The 22,666-nt window shown below is 37.5% G+C and overlaps 1 protein-coding gene across 31 annotated transcripts in view; it reads left to right on the top strand.

Moving 5' to 3' along the window:
* SLMAP (sarcolemma associated protein) overlaps window positions 1–22,666 on the top strand; it is a 149,013-nt gene that overhangs the window by 107,905 nt on the left and 18,442 nt on the right. For all 31 annotated transcript variants that reach the window (XM_077776641.1, XM_077776633.1, XM_077776638.1 and 28 more), the window contains 3 exons: window positions 3,887–3,946; window positions 9,488–9,568; window positions 9,852–9,911. In XM_077776641.1, coding sequence (XP_077632767.1) covers window positions 3,887–3,946; window positions 9,488–9,568; window positions 9,852–9,911 — 201 coding nt within the window. The remainder of the gene's footprint in view (window positions 1–3,886; window positions 3,947–9,487; window positions 9,569–9,851; window positions 9,912–22,666) is intronic.

The following is a 22,666-nucleotide window of genomic DNA, read 5'->3' as shown; positions in this document are numbered from 1 at the left end:
GATGCCAAATCCGTCCAAGAGAAAGGAAGAGAAAATAAATTCTAGTTTAGACATGGTGAGATTACGTTCTCATGGGATTACTGGGTGAAGATGTTTGGGAAGTAGTTAGACAATCATTCGTGTTCTGGGTCCTACGAGAGAGTTAGACTAGGCATCAACATTTAGAAGTTATGCAAATACTGCAGGTAGTTGATGCTATTTAAAATGAATTTGTTGTTGACAGAGATCTTGAAGATTAATACTTTTTTTTTCTTGGTAGAAGTAAAAAATTTTCCACCGCCTTTATAAATATAGACAGTGCTGCATTGTTGAAAATCTGTACAATTGTCGTTTTCCAGAGTAATACATAAAATAGGGGCTGTGGGATCAAAGGACATATGCTTTCAGCATTTGCATAGGTGCTGTCAAAACTGCCCTCTAAAAATAAAATGATACCAATTTACACTCCCACCAGAAAGACACAAGGTTATTGTTTTACACACCCCTCCTGGTACTGAATGTTTGCTGAACTGATAAGTGCATAATGCCATAGTATTGTTTCAGTGGGTAGACCATGAATTCCACATGTTTACTGGGCATTTGTTTTTCTGGGCCTGTGAATTACATATTGTTATTCTTTACCCCTTTTCTATTGTGGTGTTTGACTTTTCTTATTCATTTTCAAAGTGCCTCACATTTTTGCTTGCCATCCCCATACTCCCTTTCCTTCTTCCATGCTTTATTTTTATACATTGCCTCCATCTGACATACTACTTGTTTATTTCTTTATCATAATCTCTCCCTCTTCACCCCATTAGAATGTATGAATAATACATAATAATAATAATAATAACCTTTTATTATATTTAATAGGTTATTATTTATTTAATAATAACCTATTATTATTTACTATAATAATAAATAATAACCTTTTATCTGTTAATTTTTCACATATCTTCTCCGTGCCTGTCATCAGCCCATTACCTGTGTTTTAGTGAGTGGTCATACAGAAAATTTTAATTTTTATGAAGGCAAATCTGTCTGTGCTTTCACATATGGCTTTTGTGCTCTGCATTATTATGCTTAAGGCTTTTTTTTTTAACCTTTGAACCCATTCACCCATTCCTCTCACCCCCATCCCTCCTGCCTTGCAACAACCAATCTGTTCGCTTATCTGTGAACTTGTGTTTTTCTTTAATTTCCACATGTAAATGGGATCATATGGTATTTATCTTTCTCTGTCTGACTTTATGTTACTTAGTATAATACCCTCAGGGTCCATCCATGTTATCCTAAAAGGCAAGATTTCATTACTTTTTAATGGCTGAGTAATATTCCTTTGTGTGTATTTGTGCACACACACACACACACACACCACATTTTCTTTTTTTTTTTTAAATTTTTTTCAATGCTTTCTTTATTTCTGAGAGAGAGAGGGAGAGAGAGAGAGACAGCGTGAGCAGGAGAGGGTCAGAAGAGAGGGAGACACAGAATCTGAAACAGCCTCCAGGCTCTGAGCTCGCTGTTAGCACGGAGCCCGATGCAGGGCTCGAACCCACGAACCGTGAGATCATGACCTGAGCCAAAGTCGGATGCTTAACCGACTGAGCCACACAGGCGCCCTGACATTTTCTTTATCCATTCATGCATCAGTGGATGCTTAGGTTGCTTCCATATCTTGGCTATTATAAATAATGCTGCAATGAACATGGAGGTGCATATATCTTTTTGAGTTAGTGTTGGAAGAGAAAGTAGAGGAAATATTCCAGAATATATAATAAAAAAGGAGGAAGATCTAACATCTGAATAACAAGATTTCTAGAGTAGAGTAAGGGAGAGAGTGGGAGAAGAAGAATGAAAAAGAGAATTTGTCAGTGAAATAGAATAGATGGTAATTCCCTGGAACTGAAGATATGAGCTGCTAAACTGAAAGGATGCACTGAATGCTCAACACTAGATTTTTTTTAATGTTTATTGAGAGAGAGAGTCTGAGAGAGAGAGGAGAGAAAGAATCCCCAGCAGTCTCTGTGCTGACAGCGCACATGTGGCTCAGTCTCATGAATGGTGAGATCATGACCTGAGCCGATTATCAAGAGTCAGACACTTAACCGACTGAGCCACCCATGCACCCCATTATTCCAGTATACTTTAAAAGAGCACACACTATAAGCCAGACACAGAAATTCACATACTTTATGATAGTATTAAATGAAGTATCCAGAATAGGAATTCATAGAGACAGAAAGCAGTTCAGTGATGGCTGAGACAGGGAAGGGAGGATGGGAAGTAAACTTTTAGCGAGTATGAGGTTTCCTTTTGGGGCAGTGAAAATGTTTTGTAACTAGATGGAGGTAGTGGTTGCATAACTTTGTGAATGTACTATATGCCCCTGAATAATCATAAAATGATTACTTTATGTTATGTGAATTTCACCTCAAAAAAAAAAGAGATCATGTTCTGAGTATATGAAATGTAAGAACACCAGGGATAAAGAGAAGATTCTGAAAATTGGCAGAGAGAAACAAAGGACCTCATACTCTGTTAGTCATAACATAAAGTAAATTATAATATAGCAATAAATACACTTCTGTAATCTAAATGGCTTAATTCAACAAGTATTTTTTTTCCACTCATGCTACATGTATATGGTGAAGTAGAACACTGTTTTATATTGTTACTCAGGAATCTAAGTTAAGTTGTTGCCTTTTTTTGTTTTTTTTTCTCCCCTTTGAGAGACAGGGAAGCATGAGCTGGGGAGAGGGAGAAAGGGAGAATGGGAGACTCTCAAGCAGGCCCTGTACTCAGCACAGAGCCCAACGTGGGGCTCAAGCCCACGACCAAGGGATCGTGACCTAAGCCCAGATCAAGAATTCAGTGCTCAGTGGACTGGACTGAGCCATCAAGGCCCCCAAAAAGTTGTTCCTTCTTCAAAAAAAAAAAAAAGAAATGTTGCTTCTAGGAAGTGAATTTCAAGAATGGAGTACAAGAGGACAGAAGATGGATAGGACAGCTTACATTATACATCTTGTAGGATCCAAATCTGTTACTTTGACTTAAAAAAAATTTTTTTTAAGGATGCAGGGGCAAACACTGCCATGTATGGCAAGAAGCCTGTGCAAAATTATTAAAAGGAGCTGTGGGCTTTGGAGGTTATAGTAACCTTGGAACAGTTTTAGCAGTTGAATGGTGGCTGTAGAGACCAAGCCACATTGGATTTGAAGAGTGAAAGAATAGAGAAATGACTTCACATACTGCAAATGTGTAAATTCAAGGAGAGCAGCTGACATACAGGATTCAATAAGGGGTGGTGTAGAATAGATATCATTCTCAGTGAAACAGAGAATATGAAAATCTGAATTTAAATAAATTATGAAGAAGCTACGTTTCATACATTTACAGATAAATCACCTATAAAACAAAACAAAACAGTAAAATCTTTAAATAATTGGCTCGTCTTCGTTTTACTGAAGCATGTCCTATATGCATCTAAGCTGAATTGTATCAATGGGGACACTATTCACATAACATAATTCATATTACTTCTTTATTTACCTATTACTTTCTCAGAATTCCTTTATTTCAACTTTATATCCTTGATTTAAAGAGGGTTTATTTGTTATGAGTCCTTTTTAAAAAGGCCTAGGCTTTTTAGCTAAGGTAAAAACTAATGAAAATAAAAGACAAATTGCCCCCCTGCCCCTAGATTTCCGTATTAATCTGATTGCACTATTATAATTATAGTTTGAGTTTTCTTAGTTCTCCTACCAGCTTCAGGTTTTTGTACAAGCCTAGTCATGGGAGTAATATTATCATCTTTAAATTTGGTCATGGAATGTGTTACCCTGCCCCGCTCAGGGAAAGGCTACTCAGTTTGGGCTTGGATAGTAACGTTTATTTTCTTTGGCAGAGAAGCTGATCGTCGAGGGGCATCTAACCAAAGTGGTAGAAGAAACAAAGCTTTCAAAAGGTTCGTTTTCTGTGAGTTCTCTGTGGGTTTTAACAATTCTTTTGGGTAATGGAGGTTGGTGTACATTTCCAAGGTCATAGTATTTTAACCATCAACTTATTTCTTATAGCTCACCAAATGACAATCCAGTAATGGTATCATAAAATATAAAATAGTTGGAGTTCTGTTGTAAGAAGGATATCTTAATGGGAAAGTTTCTTTTTAATTTTTAAATGGGCATATATGTGTGGGTTTTTTAAACATTTGAAATAGATTCTTTAGGTATTAAAAGATTTGTTCTGATCTGTCTCTTTTCTAGCATTATTTTCAGGTTTTGTGTTTGATATTTGTTACATTTGATATAAAATTTTAATTAAACACAGTGTAAATCTTTTAATTAAACAAAATGTAAAACAGGTGAAAAATGCTTGCAGTTCTGTTTCTGTAATTATTATACCTTTAACATTCCTTATGAAATTTAATATTTTGTTAATTTCTGGCAACTCAATTTGATTTAAGCAAAAGTGGTTATGTAGCATCGCCTTGTATTTTATGATGAGAGTCTTATAAATTGAAATAGTTTATTCTATTAATTCTCTTCTGTTACAGTTGTCAGAGAAGAAAAGTGAGTTTTAAAGTATTGTCAAGTCACTTTCATGCATTAGGGAAATTGGTCAAATAAATTTGGTATGATATGCTCATTATCATTTTAGGATTTTCATCAGAAGGTACCAGTATAAAATTTATAACTAGAGTCACAATCTTTTTGGTCAGTTAAAACAATGAGTGATAAAAGTTTGAAATACTCTATTTCAGTACATTTTGTTTCATGAGAGCAACTGGATCCATTTCAGCTTTTAAAAATATTTAAAAGAAGAATGTTATTTCAAGTATCCGGTGGCTTCCATTCTGAATTTCATGCACGGCAGATGCCATATTTGGGGAAAGAATGCATAGAATATGCATCACTAATATTGTTCTGGCAAACAGGCGTTGGGTTTCAGAGCAATGGACTATTTTTAGTACATGTGGCAATTTATTTCATCTTATTAAAGTGAGATGAGAACAGACTTCAACATAGCTTTTACTTCACCGCCGAAGCACCTAATCAAATGAGCTGAAGAGCCAGCACTCTGAAGTGGAAGGAGAGCCTTAGGGAGAAACAAAGCTCAGTGCTCTTAATTAAAGAAAAGTATCTTGCTATAGTGCTTCTATTTAATGCATTTTGAGTTAGAATATATTTGCTTGAAATTATGCGATGTAATTATTGAAAAAGATTGTGCCGCCTTACTAATTTGGTTTTGAAACCTGGCCATAAAATATGTGTTAAAGGCTTTAAAGAGCATGCATTTTGATCCAGCAATCCCACTCCTGAGTTTTTATGTTAAGGAACAAATTGGACAAATATGCAAGGGTATTTATATCAATGTTTTAAAAGCGAAAAGAGGAAAACATAAGGGTCCAATAATATGGACATTTATTAATTATAGCAAGTAAGTCCACACAAGTGAATAAAATACATCCATTAAAATTGATAATACAGATACAAGTTTTACATACCCAGAGATTTTTTTTTGTCAGCAGCCAACATGTTACAAGCATTTCTCTGTGCAGAGGTACACTAATTCTTGTAACAAACTAGATAAAATAAGTTACAAATTAAACGTTTCATATCTGGCTATAAAATATTTCTTTTGGATTTGGCTAAATTGTTTTATTTAAAAAATTTTTAATGTTTTTTTTTTTTATTTATTTCTGAGAGAGAGAGAAAGACAGCGTGAGCAGAGGAGGGTCAGAGAGAGAGGGAGACAAAGAATCTGAAACAGTCTCCAGGCTCTGAGCTGGCTGTCAGCACAGAGCCCAACGTGGGACTCGAACCCACGAACCGTGAGATCATGACCCGAGCCGAAGTTGGATGCTTAACCGACTGAGCCACCCAGGCACCCTCTAAATTGTTTTATTTTAAAATGCTCTCATCAGTGACATTTTTGATAGGATTTTTCTTCATTGAAAATATTGGTTGTCGGGCACCTGGATAGCTGGTCAGTTAAGCGGTTAAGCGTCTGACTTCAGCTCAGGTCTTGATCTCACGATTCATGGGTCAAGCCCTGCATCTGGCTCTGGGCTGACAGCTCAGTCTGGAGCCTGCTTCGGATTCGGTGTCTCCTCTCTCTGTGCTCCTCACCTGCTTGTGATCTGTCTCTTTCTGTCTGTCTCTCAAATAAAAACGTTAAAAAAAGGAAAATATCAGTTGTTAGAAATTGCTAATTACCAGCAGTTACAAGTCTTAGTGTTTCCTTCAGATATTTCATCTAATACAAAATATAATCATAGGTTACATGTGCTTTCTATTTAAACCCTAACTCAATGTATAGTCATTGTATGTTTACTGTGGCCTGAGGGTGGAAGTAGAAAAATACTAGTAGATGAAACAGGTGGCTTCAACCCTAGGTTCTGCCACTAACTAGCTATATGCAACGTATTAAACTTCAGTTTCCTCATTTGTAGAATAGAATTGACAGTATTTAACTGTGGGAATTTAATGAAATATTGCTAACAAAGCTAGGGACATTGTTCTGGTATTCAACAAATGTTTAGTTCTCATTTCCCTTCTTGCTTTGTTTCCAACTAATGGTTCTGTTGGTATAGGAAGTGGTCTGTGGCCAGTATATTTGTTTCACCCATCCATCATATGTCTTCTCAGAGATACAGTGAAAATAGTCACCTTGTAGGCTTTCCAGTTTGGAAACAGTTTTGATAATGATGTTGGTAGCTATTCTTCTATTTTCTTCTATATATTATTGGTGTGTATCTTAATGATTAAGTACTGCACAGAAAATCAACCAGTAAGGAGGTTTTTCTTTCTTTTTTAAAGTTTATTTATCTTGAGAGAGTGAGGGAGGGACAGAAAGACCTGAGCTGAAGCCAAGAGGCAACCACCTGAGCCTCTCAGGTGCCCCAGGACTTTTTAATACTAGAAAGTTGGGTACTGCTTCATAGCTAAGGAATGTATTTTATTTTTTTAATATGTTTTAAGATATTTATTTGTTTATTTATTTATTTGAAGGAGAGAAAGAGCATGAGCGGGGGAAGAGCAGAGAGAAAGGGAGACACAGAATCCAAAGCAGGCTCCAGGTTTGAGCTGTCAGCCCAGAGCCCTACACGGGGCTTGAACTCACAGACTGTGAGATCATGACCTAAGCTGAAGTTGGACGCTTAACCAACTTAGCCACCCAGGTGCCCCAAGAATGGATGTTTTAAAAAGAAGGAGATACTCTACTTCTCTTCTGTTGTGTCCTGTGTTTGATTCGTAAATAGATTGGGTTTGCTTCCATATAATAATGTAATATCAGGACATAACAGTGATGGACCATGATTTGACTTGCTCACAACTTTGTCTTCTTATTCAAAGTAGATTTGTGCCTTCAGACATCCTCTTTTTGGAGTACCTACTATGCACCGTGTACCGTTTTCTGCACTGGGGAGATAGCACTTAACAAAACAGACCAAAATCCCTGCCCTCATGGAACTTAATATTCTACTAAGATCTTAATGGAAGATTTGGTCCCACCTTTAATTTTACCTTCCTGGCTAATACTTTAATATAAAATAAAGTTCCTTCTAAGCCAAAAGAATACTTTTGAAAATATGTTCTTTGTGGTTTTCCTCAATATCTTGTTCACAAAGTTGCCAAGAATTTTAAAATCAGAAGAGAGTCACTTTTCTATTCTACGACAGTGGTTCCTTTTCTGTGTATAGATTAGATGTATTAGCCTGCCTTGTTTGAGACTGTAACTTTGTGATTAAAACAGGGAATATTCAGAAATGTCTGATTATAGCACACTGAATGCACCAGAGGTCATGGATTGGATTCCCATGGGCCTCTGTTGTAAGTGACTTCACTTCTAATCTAAGCTCTGTGTCTCTCAGCAATTGGCCTTGGACTAGAAATGGTGGTGAGAAAAGAAGCAAGAGGCTTCTTGCGATCTATTGCCTATTTCACAAATTAAGCTACAGATTCTAGGGATGTTCTTAATGGAATACACATAATAACTTATATTCTAATATTTATTAAATNTTATAAAAAATTTTTGTTAAAAATTTATAAATTAAATTATAAATTTTTTATTTATTTGAAAAATAAATTTTTCAAACAATGTATGACAATATGAAGCTAGAAAGTAAATATCTGCCATGTCCCTACCTTCAGATATGATCATAGGTATCTCTGTTGTAGATCCTTCTACACTTCAATAAATATGTACAACTGAAAATTCATAGCTAAATGTATAGCTATTTTCTGTCTAAATGCGGTCGTATTATGCATATTGTTCTCTAGCAACCTTTAGTTTTACTTAATAGGAATATATCTTGAATGTTTTCCATTCAATGATGAACACTGCTGCAGTAAACATCCTTATAATATTATATGGAGTCTTTTTTCCTAAGGAAAAATACTAGAAGTAGATATGCACATTTAGATATTTGGTATGTATTACCACAAACAGTATAGCCAATCACATAACATTATAAAAAATAATCATATGCCCAGGGAATTTATAATCTAACTAAAGAAATAAGATACATATATACACAGAGAATGATATAAAATAGAACATGATTAATTACAAAATTGTAGGACACAGAGAAGATGCAGTAAAAAAGAGCAGCATGATGGAGAAATGAAGACTTTCTTAGAGGTGTTGGGGCTTAAGCTGCATCTTAATGAATAGGCCAAGTAGAATGGTCATTGAGTTTAGCAAAATATCAACTCAAGCAGAGTTGGAGATCATAGTGAACTTGCATGTCTCAGCCCTGTAAAGAAGCTAGCCTGACTGAAACAGAGCTCATGTGTGGATTAATGCAGGGACCAAATTATAGCTAAGTCCTGGAATATAAAGCTTGGCCGAGGCCTTGTGGAGAATGGGGAATTGACCATCTCTATAAATGCTATTATAATGCATGCCATAGAACATGCAGAAGTGCCCATTATAGGTAAGGATCTATAGTGTAATTAATTGCTGACCATCTTTAACAAAATTGTTGGGCTTATAGTTAGGATTTTTGAGAGCAACTTATTGGAATCAGGGCCTGGATGTCTTCATTGGATCAGGCAGCACACCACTTGCAAATAATCCCAAAGCTTAGTATAACTATTGCTAAGGCAACCTAACTAGTGTTTTTATATAAGAGAGCCATTTTCTTTCATCATCTTCAAACAATGTCCACATTGTCCTGGAATTTTGCTATATTTGTTGCAGTTCTCTAAATACTTTAGCAAAGCTTGCTTCATTTTTGTTTCTAGTTGGCCAGTGGACAGCCTTGACAAAAGCCGCAGCCCTCTGCACAGGAGACATGATCCACAATATAATTTAATATGAGCCACATGTAATAACCAGCATTCCATTTTGGAGTAGAGTGGTAAAGAAGTAAGAGATTTAGTGACCTCAGTTAATTTTAAAAGTATTTTGCACTATCAGTAGATTTAGAGCACTCAAAACCTAAGGCGGTTTTACTGATACAGTTGTAATGAGATTCTACTTTTATTTTTTTTCTTGGTAGAAAACCAGGCAAGAGCAAAGGAATCTGATTTGTCGGATACTCTGAGTCCAAGCAAGGAAAAGAGTAGTGACGACACTACAGGTGAGTTGTAACCTAGTATTTGCAAATCTACAGATGTTATTGTTACTGGCTGAGCAGTGTAGGTATGCAGGTTGATGTGAGTGTATATTTCAAAGTTTGTGTTTGGGGGAAAAAGCAGCCTCCTTCCATTTATGGAGATACTCCTTTGAATCTTGGATATGTTGTTAAAATTACTTTCACCTATCCAAATATAATACCTGTATAAATTTCACTTGTTTATTTTGATAATGATAGCTTGATGATAGAGCTGATTGCTGTTTGTAATTATCTTTTTCCCCTGCAGACGCCCAAATGGATGAGCAAGACCTAAATGAACCTCTTGCTAAAGTGTCCCTATTAAAAGGTACTTCAACATGTTTTTACAACACTTTAAATCAGGGCATCAGATTCACCACAAAATCGTATGTATTATGTGAAGTTTTAAGTTTAGTTAAAAGATTAAGATAGGGTCTTTAAGGTAGCAGGAACTAAAATTTTAAATGTTGGTGTTCGTGCCAATGCTTCAAATAAAATATTTCTATTGTAAAATAATTTAGATCAATCAAGGTTATGAAGGGCAGAGTAGTAAGTGGTAGAATATGAAATGCAGCTGTAGGTTTTTTGTGTTTACCTTGATATCGCTCATAGAAGCTCATTACCACTTTTAACATAAATTAGAAAAAGACAATATTAATGTTCTTGAAATAATTACCTGTTTGCTCTATCGTCATATGGTAGCAGTTGTAAATTTCCTCATTTTCTGGTCTTCCTTATCCTCCAATAAACATCCCTAGGTTCTTAGGGCCCTCTTCTAGAAATTTTAGGTACGGCTAAGATAAGAAGTGCATGTAATAAACTTTCACTTGTAATCACTTCTAAATGAGAGCTACATTTGTTTCTTGATATTTACTTATTTAGACTGATAATAATAGTAAATAAGTCAATATTTATAGAAGTGTTTTTAAAATAAAGTGCCTTGGGTGGCCTACTGATAAATTTGTGATTGTCACCATTGAGTCTCTTTTATATTGCCTTTTGTACACAGGACAAGTTAATATAGAAGTTCAGCCCAGTGGGTTAAACATGCTGGTAGCAATGGAATAACACTGGGCAACTGTCTGGAATTAGCAAAAACAGCCTGTGGAAGTTTCTCTGTGTAGAGATGCCTATGCTTCTGGCTGGGCTTTTAAGGAATCTCAGTCTAGAACCTGGGTTTTGGATTATATGAGGAAGACTTAGTTTCACCCTGCATGACCATGCTGTTGACCTACTTGTCAATGATGGGAATTAGCAAGAGATTATTACCCAGATTCTCTTAGAGGTCCTTAATCTGGGCATCCTGGCCTTTCTTCTTCATTCTGGATACTGAAGCTTGCATGGCTCTTAGTTACCTCTGACTGAATTCCATTACTAAGGGAAGCTCTGAGGATCACTGGACCAATTACAGCACAGTTGTCAGCCTGCCTTTTAGTACAGTCATAGTTTCCAGTACTTTCCTAGCCCTCTTACTGGTCTGCACTCTTCCCAGGTGACCTTTGGTGTTGATGAGGCATGCTTTTTTTCCCCCCCTAGTGTTGTAGTAGTAAGTCTCAGTTAATGTTTGCCTAGTCTAAAAATCTCATCTTGGAGCATTTCTAATTCTTCTCAGAGATGTAGTACTGTTGCTGTATAAACTGTTACTGATGCTCAAAAACTGTCAGAACCCCTGGGTCTTTGTGGGAACATAGAGAAACAAGAGTAATGAGCACCTGTCATACAAAAGTAGCTATTTTATGGTCTTTTTTACTATAGAAATCTGCCAGAAATCTTTTCAGCAGCCAAGTGCAGATTGATTTATAAGTAACATTTATGCTTGTGTTAATTATATTCAGTGGTTACAAGTGCTCTTGTGATTTTATGTGTCTGTCTGTTTTAGATTTTATTTTTATCCCATTGCATACCGCAATGCCAGATGTTCAGTTATTTGTTGAATGAATTGATAATAGACCTCTTACATCAAAGTTATAAAACCATAAGAGCATTAGGAAAGTAACACACTCTACCCAAGAAGTTGAGTCAGAGAGCTGTGGGTTCAATCCTAGCTCTGCCATTTATTTGTAACCTGTCCTTAGGCAAATTGTTTAACCCCTCTGTGCCTCCGTTTTTTGTTTTTTGTTTTTTTATTTTTTCATTTGTCAGTGAGACTTATTGTGAGAATTAAATGATATAATGCAGGTAGATCACTCACCATGGTGCTGGGAACATAACCTGTTAAGCATCATAATGGAGACACTGTTAAAAATGATGTTGGTGGGGCCCCTGGGTGGCTTAGTCGGTTGAGCGTCCGACTTTCGCTTAGGTCATGATCTCGCAATTCGTGGGTTTGAGCCCCGCGTCGGGCTCTGTGCTGACTGCCAGCTCAGTGCCTGGAGCCTATTTCGGAGTCTGTGTGTCTCCCTCTCTCTCTGATCCTCCCCCGCTCATGCTGTCTCTCTCTCTCCTAGAAATAAATAAAAAAATTTTAAAAAAATGATGTTGGTGATTGATAAAAGCAGACCTATGTGTTAAAGAGTAACTTTTCATTAATTGAATAAGATTATGGGGTTTAAAAACTATACTTCTTACTATATCTTTTAGGGGAAAGCAGTTGGTAGAAAAGCCTAAATGGTTGTTTTTCCATTGTTTTTCTTTTGTAAGAATTGTATAATGTCTTGAAAATAATATATTCACTGGCACCTATTAGAAACACTTAGATTATGGTTGATTGTGTGTGGTGATGCTTTGTAATCTCTATAACTAGGTTCAGTAGACTGACAGAACTTTTCTCTTAAATGAAGAATATCAGTTATTAAGCCACAGGATTAACGTTGAGAGTTGTACAAAGTAGCCCCTTTATTCTCCTCATTGAAACCCTGTGCCTAACTTCTTGAACCACTGTTTTTAAATTTTATTCTTTCCCTTCTAAAAAAAAAGGGGGGGTGGCAATCTTGATTTAGAATTATATTGTGCTACCTTTCATGTTAATCACCTAGGATTAGGAAGAGAATCTGAAATAGATTGAATATTCACCATGAGATATAAATAAAATGATGATAGCAGTAGTGCCTTTTTCCTGAAATATTATTTTCAACCAATTTATGCCATTTCTGAAAGACAAATAAAGATGTGGCTTGAACCACAAGCTTCTGTGTATTTAATCATTTCCCCCAAAAAGGTAGAAGAAAACCAGAATTCAATGTAACTAGTATCTAAAGCAAGTTTGTTCTATTTAAGTTCTATGCCAGGGACTTCAGTGGTTTTGAGCTCTGATAAGACTGTCCTTGGGGTTAGAGGAATTTCTAGTCCGATTGGTGGTAGGCGAGGTATAGATAATAAGCTGCTTCCTGGTGGTTGTAGTCATTAGCAGTTCAAGAACAGAGAAAGACTGGGCAGGATTTTTGTTTCTTTTTGTTTATCTGGGAAGATGGGCAGGAAAGGCAATTTGAGCCTCATGAAAGATGTATCATTTGAGATGACCCTGAAAGTGTGTCATTCCATCTATGGCCTATTCAGTGACAAAAACTCAATCCTGAACCTCGTTGGGATTCTAGATCCAACTGCCAACTTGCAGGATGTGTAAAAAACTAGGGACATATCTAAATGATGTTGTGGGGATACAACAGTGAACTTCAGAATGTGGAGAATTTTCTAGGGTGCACAAAAAAGTAAATTGCAGGGTTTGTGGGAAAAGAGGAAAGGAGGATGGGGAAGCCTATAAGTTAAAAGAGATTTAAGAGATATGTCAACTAAATGCAGTGTATGAGCCTTGTTTAGAACTTCATACAGTCCAACTCAAAAAGAATTTGAGACAGTGGTAAAACTTTAATACTGACTCGATACTTGATATTAAGGAATTCCTCGTTATTTGCAGTGTGATAATAGCATCACAGTTATTTATTTTTTTGTTTTTCTTTTAGAGATCTTTTTTGTTTTTCTTATCTATCTAGATATAGATAGATTTTTTTAAGTGGGTTTGATTATAAGAAGTAAAGATCGAGATACTTTCTTAGACAAAGGGAATATTAAAAACTACAAGCCAGATAATATTGGTTGAGTTTGACAAGTACAATTAAAGTTTGTTCACATAATCATTTGAGTATTTTGTAGATTGCGGTGATTCTTTTTGACAGAATTCTATAGCTTCTGAGTGCACAAATGATCTGATTAGGCCTATATTTTGGGGCAGTTTGTTGGATGAACTGGAATAGGTAGAGGCCGGAGGTAAGGCAGCCAGTTGGGAGGCTTAGGTAATCACTGAGAGTTTGAACTAGGATGCCTGCTGTGGAAATTTAAACAAAAGAACAAAATCCAGTTTGGGTCCCTGTTGTTCTGGTCTTTATCATCTTCTCTTCAGTAATCTTCTCTTGAATCGGTAGTCCTAAATAACTGAATATGAGAGATAAATGAAAGTTAGATATAATTCCAGCATTTGACCCCCGAGTTACTCAAAGGATGGTAGTGTTATTAACAAGAATATTATTTCTGGAAGAAGAGATGTCCTCTGGGGAAAGTGATGGTTTAAGTTTGGCACACTGTTGAACAGAAAGGGTGACCTGAACATACATTCTGGTTTGCATGGAACCATTTCTGCCCAGCACAATTATTAAAAGTGCTTCCTTTCACATTCAAAGGTATCCCAGTTTTTGTATTGTCAACCTAGGAACCAGAAATGGAGTTGAAAGTACAAGACACAAAGACTAGAAAGTCATTTACATTTATTTCTGAGATATTTATTGACCCAGGAGATAGAGAGATAAGACACATGAGGAGGCTGCAGCCTGAAGAAAAGAGATATGTTGATAGTTTAGTAAATGTTTTAATGGGTGTGGTAGAAACTTTGGACAGCACAGCTAACTTCCTGGCTAGGGCAGGGTTCCGGTTGAGCGGTAGTCAGGATAGGCTTCCCAAATGAGGTGGTTAAAGATGAGTGAGAGTATGCCAAGAAGGAAAAGAGGGCCGTGCATTCCTTTAAAATACTACCTACATTTACAAGTAGAAACAATGTTTAAAGTCTGAACATCTGTCAGAGGGGGGGGAGTATACAAGAACACAAGTGTGATGGAGCACAGGCCATGTGGCACAAATGTGATGAAAGACTTGGTCAGAAAGAAGGCAGTAACATGTTTGGGAATTCTCCGCATAAGAGAATTGGACCATGATAGCAGGGGGAGTTTATGGAGAAAGAAAAGGATGATGGGGAGGACGGAGGAGCCAACAAAAGAACCAGTTTTCAAGAACCCGGCTGGTCAGAAGGAATGGCAAACGGGCGAGAACTGACAGGAAAAGGCTGCTGCCAAACTTGCATTCGTAATCAGGGTGCCACCCAGGACTGTCTCACATGGCTGCACATACCCGTGACAGAAAAGTGGTCTTTCTCCACTGTGTTGGTTATTCTCATCAGCCCAGCCTGCAGCTATCTACCAGACCTTGCAAAGGGAAGGGCAGTCAGTAGAAAGAGGGTGCACCCGCCTGGCCAGTTGGCTTGGCCAGATCACTTCTGTTAGTTGATGAGGTAACTATCATGATGTGGTGGCTACATCAGCCTTCAACACACACACATGTGCAAAATAAACTTGGGAAGAAATGCTTTGATTTGGCCCTTTTCCGAGTGATCCAGAGTATCTCAACCATGTTTAAAGCAAAGGTCAGACTTTAAATTAAAACTTCAGAATTTAAGTTAAAACCTCAAAGTTAAAACACCAAATTCAGTTTAGTATTCTGTGTGCCAGAGCTGGTTTGTTTTGTGAGTTCTTATATGGTGTGGATCACTTTACAGAATTTAGCCAGCCTTAGTCTAAGAAAAGCTGGCCCCTAGCCCAGACTGTATACACCAGGCAGTTCTAAGGATACACCATTTATGTGAAAGTGAAAACAGATTCTGTTCATCTTTCCACCTCATCATTGTTCCTAAAAACGATTTATTTCTGTTTGACTTGCACATCTATATAAAATGGGTTTGGCTTGGAAAGGCTTTCACTTATTTTCATGTAAACACTTTCCACTAGTCATCATCACAACACTTTTCCCAAGATTGTGAAGTAGCTTGATACAAAAAGTCCCTTCCTGTGACAAAAGTGAGACACTTTGAGAGTGATCCAAGCCATAGTAAACTAATAATGCATTTTCCCAACAACCATATGAAATACAGTGTGCCCTTCTCGACCTTAGCAGAAAATGATTTGCTTATTGGTCTTTGATTTAAAAAAAAAAATTGGCACTTGGTTTTCTGAAAACAAGATCTGTACACTAACTACTTTATTAGTTTGAATATAGTCATTGTGTTTATTAAATTTAATTTGTAAAGATTTTTGGTATCTTCAACTTCTGTGATCAAACACTATGTAGAATTTGTATGTGTCCATTATTTGATCATGGCATCTTATTTGCTCTAATTAAAATGCCGATCCTTTTTACTATGTGGTACAAAGAAATAATTTGCAAATAGTAAATTCCTTGTTAGCACAATTTATTAATGCCTAGATTATAGTTTTCTGAAACATAATTACTTAACATAAAATCCTCTCCATTGTTTTTAGGGTTTTTTTAATGGTTTTTTAAATTTATTTCTGAGAGAGAGAGAGACAACCTGAGCAGGGGAGAGTCAGAGAGAGAGGGAGACACAGAATCTGAAACAGGCTCCAGGCTCTGAGCTGGCTGTCAGCACAGAGCCCCATGCGGGGCTCAAACCCATGAACCATGAGATCATGACCTGAGCCGAAGTCGGACACTTAACCAACTGAGCCACCCAGGCAACCCCCATTGTTTTTTGTTTAAAAAGCAGGTATTAGTTTTGTTTCACAGCATCACTGATCAAGGGAATTGTTCTGCTGCAGACAAGAGCTGTCTCCTTTAATAGACTTTAAAGATGGATTATATACAGTTCTTCATTTACAGAATGATACCCTTCCTCAAAATGAAATAGTTCTCTAGTTATTATATCAATTCACATATGATTATTAGGTTTATTTTTTAAATCTACACATTTTAGATGCAAACCTTTGGTTACCTTGTATATTAATCAGATAATTAAGAGCTTATTGTATGTCTAGCATTGTATTAGATGGAGTATAGAGTATGGAACATAAGCGTGAAACATATATGCATTTAACATGTGTTACTAAAAGGAAATCCATGATAGGAACCCTATTATTTCTGAAGAAGAAATAAGAGTTGGTGTGAGGAATGCATGCGAATTAAAGCTAATTTCTATGATATAACTAAGCAGTTACCATGGAAAGACAACTGGGCTAGAGTGAGAATTCTAGTCCTATCTCTACCACTTCCCAGATGGTAAGCCATTTCAGATCTCTGGACTTTTATTTCCTCATTTGTAAAATGAAATGAGTAGGTCTCTTCCAAAATTCTAAGTATCACATGGGCTCATTCTCCTTTAAAAAATGAAACTAGGGGTGCCTGGGTGGCTTAGTCGGTTAAGTGTCCGACTTCAGCTCAGGTCATGATCTCACAGTCCTTGGATTCGAGCCCCGTGTCAGGCTCTGTGCTGACAGCTCAGAGCCTGGAGCCTGCTTCCGATTCTGTGTCTCCCTGTCCCTCTGACCCTCTCCCACTCACACTCTGTGTCTCTCTCTCAAAACTAAATAAAAACATTTTAAAAAACTATAAAAAATGAATTTAGGGGTGAGTGCCTGAGTGTATGGTTTCAGCTCAGGTCATGATCTCACGGTTCTTGGATTTGAGCCCCACATCAGGCTCTGTGCTGACAGCTTAGAGCCTGGAGCCTACTTTGAATTCTGTGTCTCCCTCTCTCTGTCCCTCCCCCACTTGCATTTTCTTTCTCTCTCTCTCAAGAATAAATAAACATTAAAAAAATGTTTTTTAAGTCAAACTAGGGATGCCTGGGTGGCTCAGTTGGTTGAGCATTTAACTCTTGATTTTGGCTCAAATCATGATCCCATAGTCGTAGGACTGAGCCCCACATTGGACTCCGCAGATTGTAGAGCTTGCTTGGAATTCTTTCTCTGTCTCCCTCTGCCCCTTCCCCACTCCCGTTCTCTCTCTCTCTCAAATTAAAAAAAAATTTTTTAACAAAATGCTATTGAACAGTTAAGAGAACTTGTAAAGAGCTTACTGGTTTGCTTAGGTTTTACTGTCAAGCTTTAGAAATCAGGCAAGAGGCCCCTGTGCACTAGGTGTTAGATGTCAGGGCTTTGGATGCAGAGGCTTCAGCCTGGGCTTTAAAGGATGGGCAGGCTTGGAGGAGTAAAAGAGAATGGCATGAACAAAGGTGTGTGAGGAAAGTAGTCATGAGGCAGAACTACTAAGGAGACTAGTAGGAATTGAGTAATGGAAAATAAGTAATGACTGGATTATGGAGAAATTTAGAAGTCAGATAAAGATGTCTGCACTTAATACAAAAGAAAGTCAATATAGGTTCTTGATCTAAGTAGGAAAATTGCTTTAGTATCCCAGTGTAGGGTAGAATGCAGAAGGGCAGAATAGATTAAGGGTAAGTATTTAGACAGAAAAGATTGGGGTTTATTCTACGATTGTGACATTAGGATTGAAATTTATCTTTTTTAACTATGAAAAATTTCAAACACAAGAAAAGTTGGAGTGTACCAAAAACACTCATATATTTATGATTCAACAGTTGTTGAATTGTTCCAACAATTAGGTTCAACAATTGTTAGGGTTTTGCCATATTTTCTTTGTTTCAATTTTTTATTTGTATGTGTATTTTTGTAGAAATGCTTTTTTTAGAAATGTTTCTTTTAACTTTTTATTTTAATATCTTTTAAATTTTATATTCATTTATTTATTTTGAGAAAGAGAGAGAGAACAAGCAGGGGAGGGGCAGAGAGAGGAGGGAAAAGAAAATCCCAAGCAGGCTCCGTGCTGTCAGCATGGAGCTCGACATGGAGCTCGATCTCACAAAACTGAGATCATGACCTGAGCTGAAATCAAGAGTTGAATGCTTAACCGACTTTTTATTTTAATAACAATTTCAGACTTAAAGTTGTAAGAATAGAACAGAGAATTCCATGTAGTCTTCATTCAGATTTCTCCAGATATTAACCTTTCACTCCATTTGTTGTGACCACTTTACAGGATTTGATTTATCTGTCTCCCTCCCTCCATCCACCTTCCTCTCTCTCCCTGAGCCATTGAGAGTAGATTGCAGACCTGATAGCATTTACTCCCGAATAAACACTCCAGTGTTTATTTTCTGTTTCTTTTCCATAGCCACCATATAACTTTCACAGTTAGGAAAGTAACATTGATATATTACATTATCACATCCACAGACTTTATTCACATCTTGTCAGTTGTCCCAATAATGTCTTTTATAAAAGAAAAATAATGTCATTATAAAAGAATATCTTGAGTCATACAGTGTATTCAGTTGTCATATGTCTTTGGTCTCCTTTAATTAACTGGAACAATGCCTCAGTCTGTCTTTGTGTTTCGTGACCTTGACATTTTTGAAAACCACAGTTATTTGTGAAATGTGTCTCAATAATAATATTGGACGTCATATCAAGTGACAACTGATGTTGAATTGTTCTGTCACTGGTGATGTTAACTTTGTATACATATCCTGTTTCTTCTCAACTTTTATCTACTTAGTGTTAGCATCTGCTGAGGATTCTTGCCTGAATAGTTGCCAAATAGTAATTTCCTAATTCTATCATTACTTTTACATTTGTCAGCTGGTTTTCTAATACAAGGAAGAGGGGTTTTTTTATTTTGTTTTGTTTTTTTTCTCTTCCTTCCCTCCCTCTCTTCTTTCCTTCCTTCGTTTATCTATATTATTGTGAATTCTTGGACTAATGTGTTATTCAGTGGCCTATAGCCTTTCATTGTCATTATTTATTTTGTTTTTTTGTTTTTAGATTTTTTAACATTTATCATTTTTGAGAGAGAGAGAGATAGAGTGCAAGTGGGGGAGGGTCAGAGAGAGAGGGAGACACAGAATCTGAAGCAGACTCCAGGCTCTGAGCTAGCTGTCAGCACAGAGCCCGATGCGGGGCTCGAACCCACGAACCATGAGATCATGACCTGAGCCGAAGTCGGATGCTTAACCGACTGAGCCACCCAGGCGCCCCTATTTTGTTGCTCACATTGTCCCATGTTTGGTCAGTGGGAGCCCCTTGTATCTTTTCAACACGAACCAACCATTCTTTGAGCCCTTTCTTACTTTGTGACACAAAAGATGTTCTACATTCATCTTGTACTTTCCTACCCTTAGCAATGAAGTCAGCAATTTCTCCAAAGAGCTCTTTCATTGGAGAATAGTATTTAGAAACCGAGATCTGAGTATTTGGTGTGTTCATTGCATCTAGGCCCACTCAGCAGACAGTTAAGAAATAGATATACGCGCATACTTACGCCCTAACATATGTGTATATGTATGTATACAGCCTCACATACCTGTATTTATTTCTACATCTGCATTTGTCTACACATTCAGGTCTATTTGAGTTCGTACTCTAACTCATACCCTACACCATAGGATTAATTTCGTCTTCCTTGTTTCCATAGCTTTAATTCTGTTCTCCAGCAGTGAGAAACTGGCTCTCTTTATCTACAGTATTTATTTGATCACTTTTAGAATATACAAAAAGCAGTTTCAGAGGTGCTAACCAGTGCTTCTGTGGAAGAGAAATCTACATAAAGATTTGTTTTTTCTTGGTTATCAAATTAATAAGATGAAACAGTAGTTCTGAACATGGAGTGGTTTTATTCCCAAAGGGACATTTGCCAATATTTGGAAACATTTTGGTTATTACAGCTCAGAGGGAATACTACTGGCATCTAGTGAGTGGGGACCAGGGAAACTACTAAACATACCACAATTGGCAGCTCTTTCTGCCCATGGGTCCTGCCCCTGTGCGTTAATAAAATCACCTTTTTGCACCAAACAAAACAAAACAAACCATGCCACAATCCACAGGACAGCCCCCTGCACAAAGAATTATTCAGCCCCAAATGTCAAAAGTGCTTAGTTTAAAAAAAACAGGGGCGCCTGCGTGGCTCAGTCGGTTAAGCGTCCGACTTCAGCTCAGGTCATGATCTCACGGTTCGTGGGTTCGAGCCCTGCGTCGGGCTCTGTGCTGACAGCTCAGAGCCTGGAGCCTGTTTCAGATTCTGTGTCCCTCTCTTGCTCTGCTCATTCTCTGTCTCTCTCACTCTCTCAAGGATAAACATTAAAAAATAAAAACAAAAAACAAAAACAAACACACAAATAGAGGCTCCTGATTGACTCAGTTGGTTGAGCATCTGGCTCTTGATTGCAGCTCAGGTCACGACTCACAGTTCCTGAGTTCAAGCCCCATGTCGGGCTCATTGCAGAACTCATTTCGGATCCTCTATCTCCTTCTCCCTCTGCCCCTCCCCCACTCTCATGTGCTCTGTCTCTCTGAAAAATAAATAAACTGGGACACCTGAGTGGCTAAGTCAGGTAGACGTCCAGCTTCAGCTCAGGTCATGATCTCACAGTTCATGGATTTGAGCCCCACATTGGGCTCTGTGCTGACAGCGTGGAGCCTGGAGCCTGCCTTCAATTCTCTGTCCCCTTCACTCTCTGCCCCTTACCCTCTTGTGTGTGTGCGTGCACACACTCTCAAAAATAAATATTAAAAATTTTTTAAAAGATTAAAAAAATAAAACACACACAAACATAGAACTAAGAAATTATCCACTGAAGGAGTTTATGTCAGTTTTGGTTGGTTTTTGGAGGTTTGTTTGGTTTTTTTTTTTTTTTTTCCTAACCCACTTGAAAATAAGGCTTAGGCATTGTGACACATCCCTCCTAAAAACTCCTGACAATAAGGACATTGTCCTACATAATGATAAATCCAGAGGTGGTCAGCTAGCCAGTTTGCAGACTCTAAATTTTTTTTAACATTTATTCATTTTTGAGAGAGAGACAGACAGACTGGGGGAGGGGCAGAAGGAGGGAGACACAGAATTCGAAGCAGGCTGCAGGCTCCAGGCTCTGAGCTGTCAGCACAGAGCCTGACTTGGGCCTTGAACCCACAGACTGAGAGATCATGACCTGAGCTAAAGTCAGAGACTTAACTGACTGAGCCACCCAGGCACCCCAAGACTTCTGCAAACTTAGTGTGTGGCATTAGAAGAGAAATTTTGTAGTTGCTGTGACAATGCTCCTGCCAACTGGAAAGTCTCTCTCTCTCTCTTTACATGCCCCCCTCTTCACCAAGAGACCATTTGAAGGAAAAATTGATAGGTTGACTAGAATAAATGAAATTAGGCTCAAAATTACTTTTCTGTGCAAGAGAAAGTAGGATATAGTCTAGGAGTGTGAAAATATGGGTATGTAACATCTAAGACCAGCTGTAATCATATTGTAAACTTTTATTCTTAGCTTTTTTTTTTAAGACTTTTATTTTTAAGTAATCTCTCTATCCAACCTGGGGCTCTAACTTACAACCCCAAAATCAAGAATCACATGCTTTACCAACTGAGCCAGCCAGGTGCCCCTCCTAGCTCTTTTTTAATAAAGTTATTATGCCTGAGCTACTTGTAAGTCAAAGTAATAGTCAAATAGAATGCACTAGAAGAATATGGCCTAACTGATGATATACTTATTTAAGTCAGTGTTCAATAGCAGAAAATTTGGAGGTGCCTGGGTGGCTCAGTCAGTTAAGCATCCAACTCTTGATTTCAGCTCAAGGTCATGATCCCAAGATTGTGAAATTGAGCCCCATGTTGGGTTCTACTCTGACAGCACAGAGCCTGCTTGAGATTCTCTCTCTCTCTCTGCTCCTCCCCACTCATGCTCACTCCCTCTCTCTCTCTCTCTCTCTCCTTCTTGCTTGCGCTCTCTCTCTCTCTCTCTCTCTCTCACACACACACACACAAACACACTAAACAAATAAACTTTTAAAAAATTGCAGAAAATTTTAATATGGTGAAAGATGAGCAGAGTGACTAGAGAAAAGACATTAAAGGACGGGGCATATTTGAGATGTAATGCTGGATCTAATTTATTTTGATAAAATCATTGAGATTACGTCGTTTAATTATTCAGCAGATATTTGTTGTATGTGTAGTGTTGGGGAGATACTGATGACAAAGTGAGAATGGTGGAGATTTCTTATTATGTTTCCCACAACT

Source organism: Crocuta crocuta, unplaced genomic scaffold (genome assembly GCF_008692635.1).
Source record: "Crocuta crocuta isolate KB4526 unplaced genomic scaffold, BGI_CrCroc_1.0 scaffold87, whole genome shotgun sequence".
NCBI lineage: Eukaryota > Metazoa > Chordata > Mammalia > Carnivora > Hyaenidae > Crocuta > Crocuta crocuta.
This window is presented reverse-complemented; position numbering and strand designations above follow the sequence as displayed.